At 32.9% G+C, this 26,019-nt stretch overlaps 1 protein-coding gene across 5 annotated transcripts; it reads right to left on the minus strand.

Annotated features, from left to right (window-relative positions):
- Positions 1-13,609: 13,609 nt before the first annotated feature.
- On the minus strand, positions 13,610-25,322 carry LOC149795490 (uncharacterized). 5 transcript variants are annotated; one of them, XM_089965293.1, is made up of 7 exons: positions 24,971-25,322; positions 23,632-23,724; positions 23,011-23,091; positions 18,750-20,406; positions 15,645-15,875; positions 14,713-14,940; positions 13,610-13,990 (listed from the first exon to the last, which is right to left on the minus strand). In XM_089965293.1, exons 4-7 carry the CDS (start codon positions 20,364-20,366, stop codon positions 13,817-13,819), a joined length of 2,250 nt encoding a protein of 749 aa, XP_089821419.1. In that variant the 5' UTR covers positions 20,367-20,406; positions 23,011-23,091; positions 23,632-23,724; positions 24,971-25,322; the 3' UTR covers positions 13,610-13,816. The 5 variants fall into 5 exon arrangements, with proteins under 5 accessions (XP_089821419.1, XP_089821421.1, XP_089821420.1 ...); XM_089965295.1 differs by lacking the exon at positions 23,632-23,724 and having other exon boundaries at positions 25,147-25,322; XM_089965294.1 differs by lacking the exon at positions 23,632-23,724 and having other exon boundaries at positions 25,061-25,322.
- Positions 25,323-26,019: the final 697 nt, after the last annotated feature.

Raw genomic sequence — 26,019 nt, forward strand, 5'->3', positions numbered from 1 at the left:
TTATAAAAATGTAATTCTTTCTCAGACTAAGAATCGTTAAGTTGAGTCAAGGTCATTCCTACACTACGTGACGTGAGGCATGATTAATTCGTAAACAAACTTCTATTTTTTACAGAAGGATGAACTCTTGACCCCATCCAGGAATCTGTTTTGCGTTTAGTTAGTCTTATAACTGATGTTATAAGACTTCTATTAGTCGTGCCTTAACACTTGAGAAGTAAAATTGTTTTATGTTGTGTCCAGTTTTGGACTGAATTTTTATTTTCTTCAAATTATTGACATTCAAGTGATTGTTTTTCCAGGAAATACTAAAATGCTCTGTAAATTTTATGGACAATGACATTTACTAAAATTTATAAGGAATTCAAAGCTGGAATAATATTTTCTGTGATTCAACAAGAGACTGTTGACACATCAGTACAACGCTGACTATTGCATACACCATCGCCTTCCGTTTTTGATTTTCGTCGGGATTTGAACTGTGATTCACTTAGAATATTTCATTGATAGGACTTGTGTTTTAATTCTTGAATTAAGTCTTGAAAAGAGTGTTGACTTCACTCTTTTCCATTACTTATTTTAAGAGGATAAACTCAATATATATATGTATATATATATATATATATATATATATATATATATATATATATATATATATATATATATATATATATATATATATATATATATATATATATATATATATATATATATATATATATATATATATAATAAAAAAGAATACTTAAGGTAAAGCTAGTATTTGTCTATTTTATTATCTTCTTGTGCTGGCACATTTATAACGGTACAAACGACGAGACAATAATGCTTCAAACAAGTAAACACGAAAATCAATAAATAGGTATTAGCACGATATTCACTTTAACACTAGGCAGGTAAATATAGGTTTTTGACAAGGGAAACAAGATAAAATCAATATTGCTCAACTCAATTTTAAATTGTTCAAAGCGTAGGATGCGTATGGGATAGTGATAAAAAGGTGAATGGATAATAGGGTTTGTATGAGTTATTACGACTCTGTGGCCTTAAAATAAGCAATAGAAAAGACTGAGAAGCAACAAGCGTCGTAAAATTTAAAAACATTCTCTAGGACACGAAGTGAAAATATTAAAAATATGAACATAGAGTATTACTAATTAAATCCCCCACAAGTCCTAATAGTCAAAATTATAAATAAGCTTTAGGGGAAACCCAAATTAAACCCAATGCTGAAGGTGCTGATGAGCCTGTGGTGGCCAGTATTATGGTGATGTACCAACAGTCTTGTTGGTTCACAATAATACAATCGAAGAATAAATCATTACTCAAAATTTCAGTACAAATTAAAGTCTATATTTACAAGAATGTTATATGTGAAGAGCACTTTGTATTGCCAGAGAAGGATTACTTGAATTAAATAATCAGAATAAATAAAATTCCTGCCCAAATGAATTTATGTACAAAGCAATAATACAAATGATTCTTCTACGATGTTAAAATGCAAATAATTAATTTTTCCAGCAAGAAGATTATATATACCTCCACACATGATATCAGGTCACAATTAAACTTTTCTAAGAAGACCTAATAGAAAATAACATTCTAGAATGTTCCAGAAGTTTACTACGTAAAATCTTTGTTATAATTAGAAGGCCTGTTGCTAACATAATGATATAGAATATGGAATATATCAGGTAGGTCAGGCATATGTATCGGTGAATTACAATAACCTAGATCCAGACCCAAATAAATGTTTACTTTTATTAAAAATTATCATAGTATTAAACACATGCACATAGAGAATATTTTAATTATGGCTGTATAGGTTGTTTACAAAAATCAATAATTGAGGTCAAGTAGAAAATGAACTTGATATACCATTTTATATTATCAAAAGCATTTAATCAAATAAAAAAAATATAAAAAAGCCTAACAAACAAAGAAAATTAACATACATAACAGGGGACAGTAATGAAAAAGTGTGGGTTCGGATGATAGAGAGTGTTTGGGTTGGTAATATAGAATTAAGTGCAGTATGTCAGGGTGTGTGTGTTATAGTACTCAAACAGTGGTATGTTGGATATTAATAAAAAAGAGGTGTGTTAAATAGTATGTTGACCGTACCAACTGTTTAAGTATTCAATCCATATTTTATCCTGTTGTGGCAAATTAATGAAAACATACAAAGTGATGTGTATTCCCGCATGCTCCTATACATTTTTCAATTACTGTGTCAGCCACTTCTAACAATATTATAATGCACCACCAGTGTTAAATTCCCCGTACGACTCCATAATTTGTTTTACCTATTGCTCCCTGTATATTATCATATGACCTGCATGTGACACATGATTTAGTTTGTTCCATGTCCTATATTCAATTATGCGACAGATAACCTAAAGGTTATCTACTTGTATATGACCTAAATTTACTTGGCTCATCCGGGAACCAAACAGAAGAGAGTCGAAATCGCTGATAATGATGATTAAAATGGGTTATCGCATTATATGGCTGAATGAAAGCAAGGCTAAGGGTATATGCCACATGTATAGTGTTTAAAAATTTCGAGTTTTGATGACATCCTCAAGAAGCGACGGTTTCACTCTCGCGAGACTATATTGAGACGATCGGACATAACTATTGTGCGATTGAGAACCACAGACACCTTGCGGTTGTTAAATCTGTGCACAAAGAGGCTTCATTATTACTTACTGGATGAACTGATATGGACAAAGAGTTCCATAATTTAAAATAAAGTAAAAACTTATCTGCAGTTTGGGAAATTAAATAAAGGAAATGAAAATGCTCGAAATTATTTTTTTAAAAGTAATCTTGTATCTAAGAATATATTACAACAGTAGTTAGTAAATACATAAACTATCGTTAAAAGATACAAAATGCATATGAAAGATTCCTCGATATATTTTACTTTTAAGATATTTAATCTTAAGGTTCTGTTTATCAATTTTATACAAATTTTAATTACAATAATGATTAATGAATAATAATGTATAATATCAGACAAAGAAAAAGAAGAAAGAAACGTATGTTTGTTCCTTAATTTAATTATTAATTTTAATAGACACCGCAAAACAAAATAGTATGCAATTGCCATCAATAAATATATTCATATCAAATTTCAAAATTCATAACGTTGGATATAGTAGATGTATAAATGAGCAAAAAGTTCTTTTGTTTAAAATTATTGAAAGAACAATTAATAAAATATTGCGACAAGATGGTCTTAAGCTGAATAATAGAAAATAGCAAAAACCAACAAGTTTTGTAAATTTAAAAAAAATATTTCTCTTGAATACAAAGTTACACTTTAAAAAGAACGTACTATTATTATATGCTTATTTTCTCCTTTAACTTTACATTATCATAATCGTGCAGCATTTTTCCATGCTGAACACCTTTATGATGCGTCTAAACATAGCATAGTGTACTAGAAGCAATGTCGTAGACGCTTTTAGTTGATTAGATCGCTACGATGTCTGCAGTGTGGCAGTGTGGCAGTTTATAGTCATGTCCAGTACTGGGGCATCATGCCGCAGACTTGCAGCATCCTGTCCCACCCAATCACATTATCCTGACACCAGGCAGACCATTCCTAACACTAACCTGTTAATGCTGAGCGCCAAGCGAGGAAGCTATTAATACCATTTTTGTAAGTCTTTGGTATGACTCGGCCCGGGATCGAACCCACGACCTCTCGCTTCCGAGACGGACGCTCTAGCCACTAGGCCACCGGAGCGGTGAATTATATTTGCAACAGCGCATTTTATAAAATTCATCCAAACACTCACAGAAGATACAACTATAATCAAAACCATAAAAGCTTCGGAAATGTCCAAATCAACACCTGACCATGAACAAACGTAGATTATTTAACTTTCTCCCGTACAGTCTATAAACCTCTGTATTTTGACCTTGACACCGACACACATTTCCAGCACTGAAAAGAATTATAATAATATCATATAGACAAACAATTTTTGAGCTTTTGTAAATTTCATAGGGAGTCCGTAGAATACTCCTAGTACATACCTAGTGAAAAAAAAAATGATACAAATTACACAAATTTCATCGTCACACTCGTTCCCATATCTATTTTAATGGTTGATTTCTCAGTCGAGATTACCAAGTTTACTTCTATTATTATTGTTGTTAGCATAGGAACCCGTTTTAACCAGTGACATACAGCTGCATTCAACTTCGTAATATTAACTAAATAACATGTTCATACTTTACATTCAACGTTTTAGAAGAAAATATTGTTATCTGTTGAATGTGATTGTTTTAATCCTTAAAATGAATCAAGACAATCAGTAATTGGAAATGAACTCACATTTACTCCATGTTTTTATATACCGTATTACTCGCTGATAAGACGAGTTCAACTGAAATCTGCGCAGACCCAGGTCTGTCGTCGCATATTACGCTGGCAGGTCTAGGTCTGTGCTGTTTGCTTGGAGCAATCAGTGGAACAAACGAAATAGATCCTGCTATTCAGGCGCATTATGCGACGGCAGATCAGGATCTTTGTTGTTTGCAGTTGGATTGGACTTCTAAGCGATTAAAGACGGTAAAAATATTTTCCTGTGCAGTCAAATCACAGATGATATAGTTTAATAGGAAACGACACAATAATAACCAATTCCACACGAAGTAGGTATAGGACATGGTTATCGGACTGACTGCTCATGCCAAACTGTCTACAATTTTCAACTAATGAGCGACGTTATTTCACTTTCTTCAAAGTCTCAAACGTGGCAGTAGTTACCCTGAACAAACTTAACAGAGCATCTGTGTAGCTTTTTTTATCAGACTACGAACAGATCACGCCATAGAAATAAAAACCCATCAGAAACGACTTGAGCAAAATTAGAATTAAGTACACTAAACACTGTTTTGAATTTTTATGAAAGCAAATGCATAACATGAAAATAGCATGAAGTCAGTGTTACCACTCTGTGGTCAGACACTAGGTAACAGGAGGAAGCAAGCCAACTCGTTTTGTAAAAGTTAACAAGCAATTTAAGTATCAATGTCATAAAAATTAAAATTCAATAAGAACTTAAAGTACTATAAATCAAATCCAATTAATCCTAAAAAAAGTTCTGCAAAAGAATGAAATTTTTGCATAGTAATTTCAGATTCAGAATGTACTGGTCCGCCGATGAACGTGATGTTGTCAAACTGGCGTTGCCCAGAACTCCCTCGAATAATCCACGATAGTTTCAAAATACTATTTTATTCCAATGAGCACTTTCTATTTCCCCTGAATAATCATAGCAAATATTTCTTCTCTCAAATAATATGTGAATTCTGCATAAAATAAACCTGCTCACATGGTGCTACAACAAGATCATATGAAATAAGAATAAGAAAATTGCGTTCTAGGCATTCGACATCCTCAGAAAAGTCTATGTTTAATGTCAAAAACTCTATGTTTACTCTCCGAAACTCTATGCTTACTGTACAAGCAGGAAAACGGCTACTAATGCTAATTATTAAGCAACCGATTTGGAAAAGAAAGAAGAAATAAAGCTGAGAAATTGTATTAGTTGAACTTATGTTCGAGATAGTGCTTAGTACAAGCCTTTGAGATTTTCATGAATTATATCATCTGCTTCATGGACATCTGCTTCTGTGTTCATGTAATATCCTTTCACAACATGCCGTGAGATACTATAATTAATTTGCTCATAAATGCAGCTGCTAGCCCGCTGTACAGAGACGTTTACATATCGTTCAGATCGACCGAAAAATACTGTTATGTGCAGTCAAACTTCTAAACGTGAAATTATACTTTGTCACAACACCAAAAGGCATACGAAATGTGCTTTGTACACGACTAAAGAATCGACGACAACTTTTCACTTAGTATTTAGAGAGCTTGGAAAGTATTCCAAGATACAGATGACCGAATACCACTTAGTCGATGAGCGCTCTACGGCTTGATGGGTACCGGAGGATACGGTTGGTATGGAGTAAATATATTATCTCCTACCATTTTTTCTATACTTTCAAACCTAAGAAGGTTTAACGGTTTTGAGTCTTTCATCCGTAGATGTTAGCTGTTAACGCCATAGTAAAACATGAAGTCAATGTCTAACGCTACATCCAGTGTCTGGCCAACAGTTATATGCATATAGTATGCTTGGCACAAACGTGATCGATGGTAAATGTCCAAGTAAACTACTGTATTCATCACCTAATTACGGACGCTCAAGCGTAACATTCAATATTGTGTCAGTAGTATAGGTGACACCTTATGTAATGTTCGAATATCTCGTAATAGCAATTGGTGATATATACATGGAAAAACAAATACTTGATTGAAATAATCCTAAAGAACACATTATTGCAGTCGCTTGCACTGGGGACTTACACCAGCTGATGCGTATTGTTTCTCTGACTAATTAATAGGAATGTAATGTTCTACCTCTAATGCGTAAATGCCTCATTACTTAATTTATCTGTTTCTACATCTCTGTTTAAACCGTGCTTAATATGTTCTATATACACACACGTCTTCCTCAGTGCAGGCAACTATTTCAGTGAACATAATTTTTGTCAGCTACGAAAACGAGGAGAGGATTTCTGCAAGAATCGGTGATTTTCTATAAATGCATAAATTCTGTAAGGTAGTATATACATCAACTGATTTGGACAAAAGAAGTGATAAGGTTATAACATTTTTGAAAATAAGAGTGATTGCTTACTAATAAAAGAAGAAAAACATAGTATGTATATTTTAACTGAATATCTTTTGTTATGTATATTTGATTTAATTTATAGTTGATTTAATTTAATTGTTTGTGTGTTAGTTGTATATTTTTAAAAAAAATTCCATTACACTTATTTTACTGGATTTGACATTGTCTAGAAATTCACTTCAGTTCTGTTTGACTTGACTGATTTTTGTAAACAGCTTTTAATAGAAACTTTGTATCTAATGGTGACCTAATTCCTGACCTTGATTCAGAACCAGTAAGAGTTGAAGTAAACAACTTTGTCCAAAAAAACATTATACTCTTTCTCAGAGTAAGATTCATAAAGTGTCATCGAGACCATACTTGGAGTGCGTAACAAATAACATGTATCAGTTAGGTTTTTCCAGAGGATTGACCCACATCCGAACATCTGTTTTGCGTTGTAGCTAGATTTATTATTGATGTTTTGAGAAAGAAATGCCATTAGTGCCTTAACATATGAGAAGTTTAATTGATTTATATTGCAAACAGTTTTTGGGCTAATTCTTTTATTTTTCTTCAAATTATTTGGATTCCAAGAGATTATTTTTCCCTGGAAATACTTGTGCTCTAAATTAATTCTTGGACAAGGACAGTTAACAAAATTTATACAGAATTCAAACACTGGAATATTATTTTCTGCTATTCAACAAAGAACTGTTAAAACATCAGTACGACGCTGAAAACAGCATACGTCATCACCTTCCAGTTTGGATTTCATCGGGATTCTTTTTTTTTATTCTTGGATTATTCATGGTTTATTTTTAGATCTGATTCGTAGAACCGTAAGTCCTTTTTCTCATTTTTACTTTGTTTTTCTAGGGAAATAAATTATTTGTTAAATTTTATAAAGCCAACAAGTCTTCACTTTTTTCTTTCTACGTTTCGTAAGAGCCTAAACACATAACACTTTATTTTGAATGAAAACTCGCCAGGGAAAATTAATAAATATATGCCATATAAGATACAGTAAAATGTTGAAGGTTCTGGCGTGGGTGGGGTGGATAAGGGGCAGGGGGATTTAAGGCAAAATACAATTTTGACAGAGAAATAAACGGATTATCATTTCATAGTTAATACATAAAGATATACGAGAACAGCGTTTGATATTTACTTTGAGTATTACGTCTTTACCCTCGCGTAATATAAACCCTTAGCACAGACGCAAATATTAGTGAAGAGTCTGACGACTTGTTTTATATAAGCCCTTAGCACAGAAGACAATATTAGTGGGGAGTTTGATGACTTGTTTTATTTAAGCCCTTAGCACAGAAGACAATATTAATGAGAAGTTTGATGACTTGTTTTATATAAGTCCTTAGCACAGAAGACAATATTAGTGGGGAGTTTGGTTACTTGTTTTATATAAGCCCTTGGCGCAGAAAACAATATTAGGGGACTAGGTGACTGTGTAAGAACTGGGTGATCCCATTTATTGTTTCAAAAAGTGAGTTTTCACTAAAGCAAAAACTGCTGAGTAGGACATGATGACAAAATAGAAACATTTGTATAATACTAGAGCACTGATAAAAAAATACCATTGACTCCCGTAAACACCTATGATAAAATTAAAAAAGAAATATTAAATGTAAGGTACACCAATATGTAAAATCCATGACCAGCTTCTTTTTCTTGCTTCTTCGAACTGGTTTCAAATAATTGTTTTCGTTATTCTATCCTTTTGTATTATTTTTTTTTCGTGTGACATTAACGTTATAGCGTGAATCGTTCTGAAACATTCTACAGTTTTATACAATGTCTTAAATGCATAAATAGCATGGAGAAACGATAAATCTCACAATAATTATATGTTATTGATGAAATAATATGAAGTTACAATGAAAATTTTAATAAATGTTATAATTAGAACTTTTGGAATATGTCTGACCTTATCCAAACATGTGAATTCACTGTTTCCTTTAATGTCTAGACCCCCAAACCATTTTACAACTAATGTTGAATCATGATGCTTGGTCTGGCCAGGATGAGCCCACTTTAAAGTATTTAGCCTACAAGGCGTTTGGACCATTTTATTGTTCAACGGAAATCTTTTTCAAAGCAACATGGTTCCCTACAGTTTTATTTATAATGAAAATTGTCCCACCCTAACAGTTAATTTGATTTATTATTTGAGAAAACTGAACAAATGTAAAAATATAAAAATAAAATATTCTGCCATTACAAATGTACATTAATAACTACGGTCTATTCTTTTAAAATTTTATTTATCAAATTAATAAAAATATAATTCAAAAATTATTTCTTATTTAAAAAATATGATAGAAAATGTTACATTTAAAATGTGATAGAAAATGTTACAATCTTAAAAAGTTTGTACAATAATGTGTACAAAAGAGACTAATTCAAAATTATTTCTAAAATGGAACATTAAACAAACATTTGATTCACCTTTGGATAGTATCCGACATATCCAAATAGTGTTAATTATAAGAATATGTATCCTCATTGATAAATAATGTAAATCAATTCTACATGTTAAAAATAAATGTAACAAATATGATCTACTCCATCTCGAATAAATGTGTCCGCCACTTGCGAATGTTGTTATTAGATTAGTCACTAACGGAATTTGTCCAATGTATGATATCACTTTTGTTAGAACACCCCCCGAAAAAGAACGGAACTACGAGCGCCTTCGTCGAGTAAATAAAGAGGTGGTGCCTTTTTTAGTTCTAAAATAAAAAAAATTGAACATCGTTTAACTCTAACATCTTGATTATTTCAAAGAATGTTTAATGTTGAACAAATCATTTCCTCCCCTTTCAAACTTTAGTTAGATTTGAAAAATGGTGAAATTTCTGAAACATGTCAGTATTGGACTTTAACCATTTGGTTGTAAAGCCAAAATGCAAAATGAACATTTATAATTACAAGAAACAGCTGTCAAAAAAGCACACATAGATGCAAAAAAGCAACTTATTAAGCACATTACATAATAGTACATGAACTTGCGAAGGTACAGAATAATTAACAATACAAAATTTATACAGTGCTCTTGCTAAATCCCATCAAGTCAGAGACCTTCTAGATGCTCTCATATGTCTCTATCGATTTTTCTCTTTTGCCTTTCTCAATGGCTCTAAAATACATGCTGAAACCTGTGTTGTTTTCTATTCATTTCAGTTTATTTTTATGCTTATTTAACGAAAGAACAGTTTCTGAATGTGCTTTTGATTGTATGTAACTTTCAACATTGGCATACTGTCAGCTCGTACAAAGAATACCCTTGTTCAAAAATAGGCAATCTCCCCTTCACTTCATTCAAACGAAGTCATTAAAGACGTCCTTCTTTGTCTCCTGTCTTTTACAAATTCCTAGAAAGAGCGCTGATATACAATGAACTATAGATATTTAACTGTTTCACGTTTATGACAATCACGATGATGAAAAATAGGACAAAAATAAAAAGTTTTCTTGACGTCACTTTCCTAAGTTGTTTTACTGTAGAAATGGCTGGGAAATATTGTTTAAAGCCTCGAGGACCCAAATTGTGTAGCTGCAAGGTAAACACTATGCAAATGACACATTCTTGGCTGCAACATAAAACACCGATATAAAAACAGAATTTAAATTTATACTTCAATACAACGGCATTGCATCACGGAACATAGTTGTTAAAATCTCTTAGTAATATAATTATAAGATAAAAATACATCTATGTTCCCTTCCGTAGCGTTTGAAGACGTTTCTATGCATTATCATACAATTATCTACATACAAAAAATAACCCTTTTAATTCCCTATTAATTCATGGTATTATGATGCAAGATAGCATATTCGATATATTTATCTGACATTTTTGCGTATGTCATGTTTTATCAAGTTTTTTCAACGACTTAGAACTTGCCCACTCCCAACGTTATCATATGCCAGCCATCAGTGCCGATCATCATTAAATCAAGAGTATCACCTTTCTTTCCATGACGATTGTTCATTTCCAACAGCGCGGTCACCAAAGATAGTTATATTTTTCTTGGGAATGTACATTCTTAGAAAAAGAACTTTTGCCAAAACAATTGTGACACTGAGCGTTCTTATGCGTCATATTACGATATCTAATTCATATATCCATGTGTATTTGTATTCTGAGTGTTCTAAGCTGTAAATCTTTGGAGTGGCTGTTAAAACATTTTTCTATGTTCACCACCTTTTACTTGATGTACACAAATCTTCTATGAACATCAGTTGTCATTTCTTTTCTCTGTCTCCATACTGGGGTCATAGTTGAATGTCCCTGTGCAGTTAAGCACGTGTCCAAAGTTCCCGACAGTTTTTTGAAAAAAGAAAAAATAAGAGGGGTATACAAGGACAATGAATACGACATGCAAACACATCTTGTTTCAAAATGTTCATCTGTTTTTCCTTAATATTCAATATTGGAAAGCCTTATACTAGTGAAGGAATTCTTATATTACTCTATTGGCTTGCAGACATTATATAATTTGTTGCATGCCCACTTCAAATAGTTACTGCGTGCGCGTTCAAGGCAGTGTACATTGATCTTAATTTAGGATAACAAACAACTAACTGTTGTAAACAATATGTCTTAAAATCATACGTGTATCTGATGACAATGGCTATTCTGTCAGCATAATTTGATTCTATTAGATGTAAAAGGAAACTGAATTTAGCCCACGTTTTTGGTATTGATGCTGCCATCCTTGTTTTTGGACGAAGACAAGCCATCAATTGATTCAAAGGTTTCAAGTTGTAGATTAGCTGCTTGTATAGCAATTCAATTTGGTGTACTATAGATCAGTAGTATATCGAACGAATGCTCGTGTCTGATACTTCTAATAAGATGCTTCAACTTCTCCTTAAAAGTAGTCGCCTATTATGTTCTTAGACGACACTGAACATGGATTGCACGGATAGATGAGTGTTGGAGTGCCTTAATAAATATGCAGTGATTTGCATTCCACTTATACGTTAAGTTTGAGAAAATAAAACATAACATACGCGTTATCACGTTTAAACGTATCTTGTGTAGATCAGCCCATTATAGGAAACATAAGAAATTTAGTCCCAACTGTCGCAAAAATCCTAAACTAACTGATCAGGCAATGGAAATTCAAGTAGAATAACAAGTAAAATATCTTTGAATTTGTTGATATTGCTGGTCGCTAGCTGTTTTAAAATAGGAGATCATTTATTTGCAAAGATGAAACGTACCAAACAAGACATTAAACACGAGTGTTGATTGTCAAGGTTAGTGCATGGGTGCACAAGCATACCATCTTAATGTAAAAAGGTCCATGCATGATGAGGGAAAATGTGTACTGCATTTTAGACGTATTAGAAACATGAAGTGGCAATATGCAACGTAAATCAAGTACAGGCACGCATCATAAAATATGTGCTATCATTAATTACTTTAGGTTATAAGTGCATCGTTGTACAAAAACCTTATTTTCTAAGCGATATAATCTGCATTAATAACCAGTATTTTTTGGAAAATAAATGATATAATGGTTGTTTTCTGCTATTTGAAATTTTAAGATAGAAAAACAAGGACATGTCTCCTCGACAAATTTGTAAGATGTTACCTTTAACTATTTATATTTTATTATGAAATGTACATATCACTGAAATATAATTAAAGATGCTCACAATTAATTATTAACTATATTGTAGACTAGCAATTTCATTGCAAGTACTTTGACATGGAACCAACGATGAAATGATTTCATTTCTACATCTACCAGATGAGGGACAAAGTTAAATAAACTTGTTTATCATTACATCAGTCCCATACTTACTAGTGCAGGTACAAACTTGAACATAATTAAGACTATTCATTACGCAGTAAATTAACTAACCGAACATCAGTGAAAAGTACTCGGACAGTCATCAACAAAAGCAACAGTAAAGTATTTGCATACATTTTAGAGCATCGTTGCAAGTCAAGGTTCCGATATGATAATACTATCTACACCTTTGCGGATCTAACATATATTTTAGTGCTTTGTTCTAGCGACATCTGTTGGATTTCATGAATTGCATCCCGTATTATGTAATGCCAAATAACTAATATTTTGTAACAGTGGTGCATTGTATATCCGCAGATAATGTTGGAGGCAATTGACGCAAAAAGGATACTTTGTAAGTTTAACATCAAACGTATGACTATGTACCAGAGGGAAGCCATTACCGATGTATTTGAGTGAAATATATTTGTACAAACACGCACCCCGATGATTAAGTATACAGTTATTGCTTTCCTTTGTATTCATCCTAACGTTTTCATTTTAATGTTTCAATCTGACATTTGTTGCGTGTAAAACTTCCTTTGCCTTTGATAATAACCCAATAGATATGCACTTGTCATTGTTTGATTTACTGATTTGTGAGATAGTTTTTTTCGGTGTTCGGTGCTTACATTTATGTTTCTTTTATATAAATAAATTCTTTTCTCGGTGGAGCTCGAGTGCACTATTAGTAAATCCTAAACTGTTTTCGAAATTTTTATATTATCTACTTGCAACTATGGTATGTATCGTATTAAGGCCATTCGAGATTTACCAAGCCTATATTCGAAGTTGCACTAAGGAATAAAAAGGAAAGCCAATGATGTAGACAAGACATACACAAAAGAATAGTAACGAATGACGTTTAAAGAAGCACACCACACATGAGGAAACAAACCATCAACAAACATGAAATTAATAGCAGAAATTGAGTCATTATCACAAACAACGTAATATACAATAGTACAGTATATATATATATATATATATATATATATATATATATATATATATATATATATATATATATATATATATACATACATATATATATATATATATATATATATATATAGACAGAATTTCACACATTTTACACATTCCACTATATCATTTGAACTCTGTTCCATCTGTATCTCAGATAGGTTCAGATGAGTCAACGGTCCTTATCAATAGAAGATTCTAGAGAAAATCCACTGACTTATTTTTCTTAAGATTGCTTTGAAATGGAATCTGTTAAAGATGACATCATGCTATTATCATGGTTCTGCAGAGTCAACAAGTTTATTAAGGCAGACGTTCTTCTAATCGTTTCATTGCCTTCTCGTTGTTTACCATAGAATCTGATGTAAATCTAACATAAAAGTCTAAAAGACATCCTGGGTTCATTAAAAGCTTGTTAGTATTTGCCTTACAGTCATTCACGCCGTTTGATCTTTTCTTCTTTACCTCACCAAATGCCTGCAAGAATAAAATATTTTCTATTTCAAATAATAGTGTTTAGTCTTTTTTTAATCACCCAGCAAGCCCGTGGCTTAGTTTGAGTAAGATTCCAGTAAAGAAAACAGGATCATTAAAAGCATTAGATTAATTTCTATAATTAATGTCTTTCAAGGATTCGTTATCGATACGTAGGTTTTAATTTATGAGTCAGGCAGAACACAGAGAGAATTTGAAGAAATCAACAAACCAAACTCTAAAATGCAACCATTCAGTCACCAAAACATTAAGTCCACATATATAAGGAATAAGACCATCATCAAACGTTTTAAAAGAATTAAGAATGTTTTGAACGATCTCTAACTCGTACCAATTATGGCAAATTCAACTTTCAGTGAGTTAAACAAATATCATATGACGATAGCATGCACCTTTACCTTACCAAGAGAGAAGGTTTGGTACATTCCAGAATTTATCTCTCCAGGACAGTTGTTTCATTAATACTTTTTAATGCAGATACAATATTAAGCCGAGTTCATACAGTAGGCGTTGAATAATGAGGGTAATCTTTTCATCGTGAAGGTAAGAAATATGTTCCAAGTACAATATTCTGAGTCAATCTCCATTTTTCACAAAACATCATGAGCAAACTCAGATAAAATCTCTTTGCATGAATTGTATCCCTTGCAGATTACTTTTCTATGTCTAAGTTGATTATCCAAGGTTCAAATTTCAAAAGGTACCTTTATAACTTTTGAATTCCCTGGAAACAGGACAATCGTGATTTCCTTCACTGTACTGGCGACTTCAGTATTTGTCAATGCAAAATTTGTTATGACGTCATACATTGTATTTGCGACCTTATCCACTGGATAGCTCAAGCTACCCGTTCCAAAGACTGGAAAAGCTATTGACTCGTACTTGTCACGGACGGCCATTGCAAGACAATCATTCATTAATTGCCTCACCGCCTGCAATCAAACGTATAAAGCTTACAGGTTCAACTTTCACTTTCAGACACTAGAAAGTGTTAGCCTCAATACATATTAATGATAAACTTTTAATACAGAGAGTGAAATACAGTACATTTTTCTCCAAATGTGAAAACAGTTAATACGTGTATATCTAAACTTTGAACGCAAATGTGTCAATCTATTGATCTTGTTAAATTGATGATTGTTAGCACTATTCTCGATCACCAGTTTCTCTTTCAATACCCTTGCATTCTTTTGCCAGTGATGTCCGGAATCGAACCGAGACATGTTCACGTTTGATTGCAACAGCTATACAAAGACCTGGTCACTATGTTTCATACAAAGTCAGAATGAAGAACTTAGAATAGCTGTTAAAATATTTCCCTCTAAAGTCAAAACTGTTTTCTATATGGTAAATACCAGCATATGGGCATGGTTTAAAATTAAAAACATAACACTGCAAATTCATTTTTCTAATGGTTCATGAACTGGAAATTATCTGACTTTGTGAGGTCAAAACAAACAGAAGCAGTCTGAGAATCAATATACTCCTTTATATAGTTCAATTAGATAGCAATCTGGAAGCAAGAAGTTTCTTTATGCCTCAGCTTTCCTTCCACGTTCACATATTTTATGCATTCATCTCAGAGAGAGAGAGAGAGAGAGAGAGAGAGAAATGGTAAACAATGCATGCATTTTACAGGAGTTGCTTCAGTGCCAGTAGGGTTCATTGGTAATACAGCGTGGTAGACTGATTTGCATCGTAACATTCCCGGATGTCCCTTGACTATCTTGCCCTCGGGCACACCACTGGGATACTGCCTGCGAATATCTTGCTGGAGTTTGGCGCCTGCTACTCTGTAGAGGCATTTAGCCACCTGTCCCTTGTCCATTGAGAGGTCTGGAGCGGCGCTGTTCACTATCACGTCAACCTACAGAAGTATTAATCATTTATAATCACACCCTCACCCCCACCAACCTCCCCAAATATATATATATATATATATATATATATATATATATATATATATATATATATATATATATATATATATATATATATATATATATATGTATATGTGTATATATATATATGCATGCACATATATATATATATATATATATATATATATATATATATATATATATATATATATATATATATATATATATATATATATATATATATATATATGTATTTATATGTGTATATGTGTATATGTGTGTATATATATATATATATATATATATATATATATATATATATATATATATATATATATATATATATATATATATATATGGGACTCCCCCAAAAATTCGGCTTTGAGAGGTTTTTGGTTCACGTACGTTTCCTCACTTGTGAGAAACATCTCTGTGTCAGTGCTTATTTGACTTGATTGATTGATTGATTGAGAGAAAGAGAGAGAGAGAGAGAGTTTGTGTGTATGTATTACAGGGACCGTTTGGTATTAGCATGGCTAAACCATTGCCTAAGAAGATCATTCAGTTTGTCAAATTTGCAGGCATCTTTGAAAGGACGTTTGCTTGTATCAGTTTTTTTAATTAAAAAAATTAATTCTTGCAAAATTACATTTTCTTCAGTTTATCTGATATAGTAGTTATTCATATGCCGAGTGTTTTCCCATGTTGTTTCATTGAAGGTTTCGATACTGATTCATACTCGCTGATCAGACTAATTTCGTTCCGTTAGGATATTTCAATTCTACGAAACTTAGCCAGGACCGGCCTTAGGACAAGGCGGTTACCTTGGGCCCCGCGTTCCGGTAAAGAATTAAGCATACTAGTAGAGTTGTGTGGGATTACTGGTATACTCGTTAACCTCGGTATTTTTTTCTTCCGGTGGCACGTATCACGGTAATTTTTAACTGCACCGGTACGGCGATTGTTTCCGTTACTAAGGAATGTACAGAAATTCCCGAGGAATCATGTTACGACTAAGATGACATTAACTCCGTGTTTTCATTATTCAAGACAAATTTGTTCAACAAATTTTACGAAAGGTCGTATCTTTTACAAATTGATGGTGCATTGTACAACTATAATTACATTTATAATCCTTTAATCACTTGTTTGACATGTATCATACACACGAGGTAGGCAAATGCAATGTGATGAAACTTATTTGGGCCAAATTCAATCTTCAGATTGCCCCCCCCCCCCCAACAAAACAAGAACAAAACAATGACAGCATCAAAACCACAGATGTCATCGTTTAGTTATTACTAGCGTATGTGAATGTGTTAAGTATAAAAATTCCTATATAAAATTAATATCGTACGGCACATGCATTCTGTCTGATTATAATTTCTGAAGTCTACTAAAGAGTTTTTCGTTTATTGAGTAAGTGTGTTTTATGTTTGCTTGCCCTCTCTGATAAATATCTTGCCGGGTGTTGGCATCCTACTAAAAGATCCGTGCCTATCATATGAACAGAGATACTAGAAAGATGTAGGCTTCAGTATCAGTACTTCATGGTTTTTATCAATAAGCTCTTGAATGGCAGCACATATTTTTCACAGTATCAACTATTATGTAACTCTAATCGTCACTCTCTAGTTACACCTTTAGAACTTCTACAACAATCACGATAAACATAGCATATTCATCTACTATAAGGTACTGGCCATTTAATTTATTGAGCGGGGGAGGGTAGGGTGCTATGATATTTGTCTGAGCTGAAATATTTCTTATCTTTTATCTCAATTTAATTAACATTTTTCCAACTGATGTCATGGATATAATATGTTTTTTGCTATAAATCAGATCAAGATATTTTTTCAGCTATTAACAAACGCGAATTAGACAAAAAAGTGTCAGGCCTATTCACTAGAACGTTGAATTTGCGGTACACCGTGGTACGTATTGCCGTACGTTCAGAAGTACCGTTTTGTCAGTCTTCGTTGACAAAGCATCAAAAGCGAGGCTACATGGCTGGTTAATAAAGCCCTGATATTCAGTTTTAGAAAAACAACCACATAATGTTCTACTGATCATGTATACAAATAAATATCATCAATTACAATGAGGTAATTAGGAGATAAGCAAAGTCTTTCATTAATAACGTCCCGACAAGCATTTAGCAATGAATATTTCGCCTTTTAAAGCTTGCTATTTTTGATTGTGCAATGTGTTCAGATTAGCCAGCTGTCAACCCAAGTATGTGTTAGCGAGTGTCAAGTGTTTTATTCGCGCGTGCCCTTGGGACATTTGCTGAGATTGTTTTTATTCTTCTAATAGTTAATTCTGCTACAGTAGTTATAAACCGTAATTAGTTTACTGCAGCGCATGTCAGGAATTTTCAGCTAAAATATATTTCTAAGTTTGAAGTGAGTTTCGGTTTTCTGGGTGGGGGCTGAGTAGCGTAAAATTGATAATTGGAATATAATTTTTATTTCTGCATTAGGAGCAAAGATGTTTTGGTCAACTGGAGAATGTGGCGGTATTTCATGAGGAAAAATTCAGGACTCTTAGAAATTGTCTGACTTCAGGGGATTCTGGAATGCTGAAGTTTCGGCTTTGACGAGTTTCACTGTATACAACTAATCTAAGACGGCAAATGAGTTAACAGTGATGTGTAGTTGAGAGAAATCAATGTTTATTTTAACTGAAAGACATTACAGTCTATTATCCATTTTGAATTATTTTCCATCAATTTACAAAACCAGAACGATATCTATGTGCCCGTTAAGCACTAAAGTATGCTTTATTTTATGTTATCCTGTCTCTACCTTTTCTTACGCTCAGACACAAAATATATCACATAGACTGGTACACGAACTAACCCTTTGTTCTTCAATTTTAGCATCAGTCAGTCGAATACGAATTCTAGGTAGACATGTTTGTATCAAGCAAACATTTTCTTCTCCAACTTCATTCAGGAGTATTCTTCCTTCTTCACTCTGTAAGAATCCAATCACATTTGGTCGTGCCACCCACGCTAATGATGTTACAATAACAATGCCATCCATTATCCTGCGAGCCTTAGCGATGCTTTGTCCAGTACCATTCACCCGTACTTCACCCACAGACAGACGTGTAATCTGGAAAAATTCATCCAAGGAATTATTTTCCTTTTCTGCTTTACATTTCTGCACAAAGAAGTCTAGTTTTTGTTGATCAGATTTGATTGTCGCAGAAAGTGTTATATGTCTTTTCAAAAAGCTTTTGATGTCATTCAAAACCATTTCGTGTATATCACTTGTCGAAGTTACTTTAGTTGTTCCATCAAATAATTTGACAATCAATTTATTCTTGTAAGTGTTGTTCAAGTGTTCTAATTGTAATTTCCATGCTTCTAAAGAAAGAACTGCATCTGGAATTTCGCAGAATGTCCCGGATTTAACGCATTCTCTTATACATTCGGCACACGTATTAACGGTTTCTTTATTAGTACCAATAATTCGGATTTCATTTCCGTTTATTACCCAGTCCAAATCTGGTCGGACAGGAAGCTTATCTAATTGCATATTTACAAACTTCTTTACAGAACTGGACTGAAATATTTCTGCTTCATCCTCATCTAAAGTGAAGGATTTGCTTACGGTGGAGAGCAATACTTTGTGAATTTTGAAAAAGACTTTAGTGACATCTTCTTGTAAACCAATTGCATGCACCGTTGTGTCTTGTATCTTGATATTAACCAAGATGTTTTTCCACCTTGATTTACGAACTTTCAGGACCTGCATTTGTTGTTCTTCAAATTGCTCTGACTTCGTTATTATTCCTTGTTTATGGATATCATCGACAAGGTTCTCTAGGAAGTCATGTGTATCTCCTTCGTAAGCGAATACTATTTCAGCCTCACGCTCGGTTTCAAAAGACGAATAGGCAACAACGTTCTTATCTTTCAAATGATGATTCAGTTTTCTTTTGACGATACCAATATTATCGTGCATTTCTGGAAAATTTACTTTGAATATTCTTACAGTATTCACATTTTTAAACAGTTCTGCCACGTTCAGTATCCATGTATCAACCTCGCTGACAGTCAAACACGTATTTAAATCTTGAATAGAGATTATTCGGCCATAATCTATAACAGAGGTTCCAGAATGGCATCTTTCTTTCAGTGTACTGAAAAACGCTGAACACAATTCACCTCTACTTCCTACGGTAGTCCCCGCTTTATCTCTTCCTAAGTAACCGCAGACGAAGGGATCAAGGCCTAGATCTTCGAGGCTACAATCTCGTATAGCCATGGTATTATCTTCTTCTCGAGTCCAAACGAACCTTAACATTTCTGGTTCATTTCTGAAGATTTCCAGGTGAAGAAGAGACGAAGCAGCAAATGCGCTAGTAGACAAACTACTAGATCTGCTGTATGTACTGCAAGATCTGCTGTAAATAACGCTACTAGCATCAGAGCTCTCCGATTCTTCCTCATAGGACTCCCTCTCCATGTTTAACACCACTCTTCAACACTGCTTCAATTGAGTAGACCTAATATATATATATATATATATATATATATATATATATATATATATATATATATATACATATACATATATATATATATATATATATATATATATATATATATATATATATATATATATATATATATATATATATATATATATATATATATATATATATATTGTTACGAGTCTATGTCTTATATCCCTAAATTAAAAAGTGAAAAATGAGATAAAAGAAGTTATGGCATTTTGAATTAAATCCAAAAATAATCAAAAAATTAAAAACACAAGTCCTAGTAGTAAAAGCCCTGAACGAAACTGAGTACAAGTCCTGATGAGATCCACATTTGAAAGCAATTACGTGTCTGTTATGGTCAGCGAAGTACTGATGTGTTAACAGTCTCTTGTTGAATCACATAACTATTATTCCATGTTTGAATTCAGTATGAATTCCAATGAATGTCTTTATCCAAGAACTTTGTCACTGCACTTTTGTATTTTCAAAGATAAAATGTGTCTGAATTCAAGAACATAAAGAAGAAAAAAATTGAGCCCAAACTGGATACAACATAATATAACTTAAAGTGGCAGATGTTAAAACACGACTGATAAAAACTTCAGTCACAAGATAATGTAGTTCTCTGTTTGATCTCAGGTCACATTAGCATTTTCTAAAAACAATCATTACTAATGGAAAATAACCCTCTAGAAGGTTCTTTGTTTACTTAAAACACACTTGCCGATAAAATTTACTTTGGAATCTCCAAAAACTCTGACCCTGATCAACATATTTACTATTGTTTTGATCACCTGAATAATAATTTGGTTCATAAGCTCAAACGCACTGAGTATAATGAAGTTATATTTTAAATTATTTACATAAATGAAATAAAAATAAAATGAAAAAGTCAGTCAGGTCAAGCAGAAACGAAATCAATTTTAGACAAGGTCAAGTCCAGCTAACAATGTTACATTACAATAAAATGTAATGAAATAAAAGTATTTAAAACTAACAGACAAACAATTGAATGAACTATACATAACAATATATATATATATATATATATATATATATATATATATATATATATATATATATATATATATATATATATATATATATATATATATATATATATATATATATAAGAACCATTAATCCATACTGATTTGAAAACTCTTGAAGGGACAAAGCATTGAAATTGTTCCTTACTTCTATAACACCCCCCTATATATATATATATATATATATATATATATATATATATATATATATATATATATATATATATATATATATATATATATATATGGTTGTGAAAACACATTATTTTAAACTTGCCTCGAAATCGAAGCTTAGAAGATTACAATCACTCTTCTGCACACACCCCACCCCACTTCTCGTAAGCTCATCACATGTGTTGGCTGATCACAAAAATATCAGGAATATTAGCCAACTGTTTATTTGAAGCGAATTAATTCGTTGCAATAAATAATATTCTTGACATTTTATAAACCATTTTACCCTATCAGACCACCAAAGCAAGGTCAGATTGCGAATTGCTGGTGTTGTTGTTGTTATAGGGTTTAACGCTATTTTCAGCACAAGATAGGCTATACAATGCGGCCAATATAAATACTGGAGGAAGAACCCGGGATAACCCCGAAAAAAACCACCGACCCACGAGAAGCTACTGGCAAGCTTTGTCGCGTACCCACATTGATTGCAAATTGCAACATATCACCTTTTTTCTTCTTCACATTGTTAAGATTGATTTAGCTGCATCAATACTTATCGCTGTTGTGATGGAATCCCTAAGGAAAGCAGTTGGAATGATTTAATACAGAATAAGCCAATATCATAGAAGTAATCTTGTTTCTAATATTGTCTATTTCATAAGCTTAATGTGCACCCTCTATTACCTCCGATGCTTTTCCCACCGTTATTATTAATTTCAAACAGCAAGGAAGAGCAAAGGGATACATCGTGCTTTTTATCTGTCAGCATTGGTAATGTGATTTTCTTGGAATATGCAACAAACTGATCAACCTATGTACCAGCATTTTGTGCACTGGATGCTAACGATCTTAGCTTTCTCATTTTTGCATGCGTTATGCATCTATGAGATTGTCTTTTAAGTACTGATGACGTCATACTTACTCATTTTTTTTCTTTTTCATTAAAGCTAGCTAACCAAGATATGACCACCACAACAAATTTATTTTTTGATGCAAATCTGGCTCACCAAGACAAAAAAAATACAGCATAATAAAAGTCATAGTGTTTCGGAAGGACGTACAGACACTATCACTTTATCCCTTTGGTCGAGGGATAAAAGTTATGTTTGTTATCAGCACTCTGATACACAATACGAACACAAGATGGCAATTTAATTTATATAACTGTTATCAATTCTTGTTCAATAGTTAAAATATGATCTATTTAGCTAGATCAACTAAGACAAATTGCTCAGATTGCATGGCATTGCAGCAATGCATCTAATAATACTGATTGCCAGCTTAATTCTGAATATTTTACAATATTTAAATGTTTACTAATTAGTTTAGGTGGAACGTTTTCGCATGATATAACACCTTCTACGACAATCAAACGGTTACTTACTTGGTGGGAATTTTGGATTTTGGACCCCTCCACAGCCGTTCCCGCTATGCTGCGAAAAATGTCATGGCTGTTGCTACGCCACTGTGTAAATAAAAAATCATGTCCTCGTTTTCGTAGCTGATAACAATCATGTTCCTTGAAATGTCTGACTTCATTGAGAAAGACGCTTATATATATATATATATATATATATATATATATATATATATATATATATATATATATATATATATATATATATATATATATATATATATATATATCAATTGTGGCTAATTGTTATTAGTGACGATTAATATTTCCAGTAAGGAAACATAACATTCGCGATTGAAGAAAAAATTACACAATAAATTAACGTAAAACTAACATCAAATGTAAAGGACGAAACGTCAGGGTACGAAATGACACTGGTACGAATGGTACGAAACGACCTGTATTGAACTGCATTTCGTTGTTGCAGGAATAGAGAGATTGAGAGGGAACATCAAGCTGCCTTTCTAAACAACACTTACAACGAGATGTGTATCAAGCTGGATAACACCTTACATCTTAACAACAGCAGCAATAACAATATTGATAACAACAATTGCAAAATTCCGCTGTAACTGGCAACGTCCTTACATGACTGAATCTTATTTCACATGTACGTTCGTCAGTCGTCGTTCTGCACGTGCATTTGATGCTACCAGCGAATTAATTTGTCAGTGAGTGTACCTGTAACAAAAAGGAACTTCAAAAGTATTCAATTGGGGAGGTCATGCACTTAGTTTCAAATGAAATGAACGAGAGAGTTAATATGATTACGAGGCAGTGCGTGATGGAAGCTAAAGGTAAGTAGCAAAATTAAAAAAGATTGAGTATCATCGAAACATACATTGAGTTTGACATGTTTTCAATAATGAATTGCAGTTCACTCTCTTTGTTATAAACATAGCTATAAATTATATGCTGACAGTTGCTTTTTGGAGTGGAGATAGGGGACTGGGAGAGGTTTAAGTTTGCACTCTAAATGCTATCATTTGTGCGACTCATATACCAATAGCTCAGTTCATGTGATTGCCCGCAACACTTACATGTCTTAGACCCACGTGACGAATTATATACTCAGAACAGATTTAAAGGCACAATAGTGCAGAGAGTCTGTAATTTTATGAATTCTAAAGATCATGAAAGTAATGAAATTGTGTCTTTAAGGACTTGAGTATTATTCAACTTACTACCTTTATATCAGATAAATTACATCGAGGTAATGTTTCATTATTTGTGTGCGTGTTATAACTGTGAACTGCAATTGGTACAACAGTGTATTATGTTCTCTTTGGGGTTTTTTCTTCCATAAAGTGGTAGGGGCATATTGTCACCCGTGACCGTCTCCATGCGTGTTATGTTTTGTGTTTAGGTCGTTTCAGGCACAATGTTTGGGCATCTATCTTTCACTAACACGTTTTGAGTTTATATATAAAATAATCAAAATTTAGGTTTTAATTATTTAGGTGAAGAATGCGTTCTCCCCATTATATTCAATATACCACCTGCTAGATTAAGAATCAGCTCAACCACAATAAATAAATAAAAAGCTGAACAAAAGCGACATTGAGCATTGCTTCATTCGATGTTTCCGCAATCAAAGAAAAAAAAAATAAAAAAAAATAATTAAAAAAAAAGAAAAAAAAAAAAAGAAAATAGAATATCCAACGTAAAGATTACTGGATTAAATGTTCAGGCCATTACAAAAAACTAACTTTTATACTCGAGCCATAGGTCATGTTCAAAGCAACTCTTAAGTTTATCAAACATAATCAAGGAAGTAGATTGTCAAACGTTCAATTTAGTTCCAACGTTCCGACCTATCCGACGTGAATTATTTACAATTGTTCAACAGCAGCAGCAATAACAAACTTAATAGACTGTCGTATCTACTAACAAAGGACAAACACACTTTTTCATTACCTCTACTTACCTTAAATATCTACCGCTCTACTACGTAGTAAACATCGGCAGTTTTAGCGAATGAAAGATCACATAACTGCATGTTTAAACCATTGTATACCTTGTATCACTTAGTCGATAGATAACCTTCAATTTATAGACTTGCATATGACCTAAATCTACATCACACGTCCAGCAAAAACTCACTGGTGTCTTCTGGAAAGAATACAAAACAGACGAGTTTTACAGTCTTCAATAATCAGTAGTAACACCAGTGATCGAAGTATCTTCCTGGCTGACTTCTAGGCGTAGTATGTATGCCTTTTGTGCAGTGTGTAAAATTATCGGGGTTGTTTGTGCGACGCCTGCAAAAGCGACGCTGACGTCATTCTCGCGTGAATGTCCGAGGTGATGAGATAACATTCTTGTGCGCATGACAATCACAGATGTCGCGGAGTCGATTGGACTGGTTTTTCGCCTACTGTCGGAAATAGCGAGAACATTGAGTATTATGATTTAACAAAGTACATATCTGCATTTTTTTTCTCTCAGACAATTGGAATATATTTGGACATATGTACATTGATATGTAACAAATAAATTAATTGTCTACTGTCATTTACTTACCGCATGTGAAAGTTATAGCCGTAAAATAAATAGAAGTCTCTTAGAGAAAACAATTAGTGGATTTATACAAAGGTTTCTTATAACTTATGAGATATAATCTGGCTATATACAATCTGAAAGAAAAGGATATGCCCAATTACGTCTTATCCTATCGAATTTTGTTGAATTTCCATTTCATTTACGAATTTTATTAATTTTGATATAGCAGAACTCATTCTTACCGAGTGAAAATTTGAAATACAAACCATGTGTAGAGATTGAATCAATTCGGTAGGTGAACATCGTATCTGTTATAAAGACCACGGGACCAACATATAAAAAATAAGGATGCGGTACATCAACAAAGATACGTAAGACCCAATACCGGTAGAAGACTCACTACAGGTAGCATGTTAGTACCTAAAAGAATACAAGTGCAATGGGTTTTGCTCACTAATAGTGACGATTAAAAAG

The sequence above is a fragment of the Sinohyriopsis cumingii genome, chromosome 7 (assembly GCF_028554795.1).
Source record: "Sinohyriopsis cumingii isolate HCF-2022 chromosome 7, ASM2855479v2, whole genome shotgun sequence".
Lineage (NCBI taxonomy): Eukaryota > Metazoa > Mollusca > Bivalvia > Unionida > Unionidae > Sinohyriopsis > Sinohyriopsis cumingii.

Excerpts from the sequence above, each read along its gene's own strand:
- LOC149795490 (XM_089965295.1), bottom strand. The coding sequence starts at position 20,366 with ATGGAGAGGGAGTCCTATGAGGAAGAATCGGAGAGCTCTGATGCTAGT. Across the intron at positions 14,941-15,644 it reads CTGGCACTGAAGCAACTCCT|GCGGTGAGGCAATTAATGAA; the intron begins GTAAAATGCATG and ends GTTTGATTGCAG. Across the intron at positions 13,991-14,712 it reads GGAATTCAAAAGTTATAAAG|GCATTTGGTGAGGTAAAGAA; the intron begins GTACCTTTTGAA and ends TTATTCTTGCAG.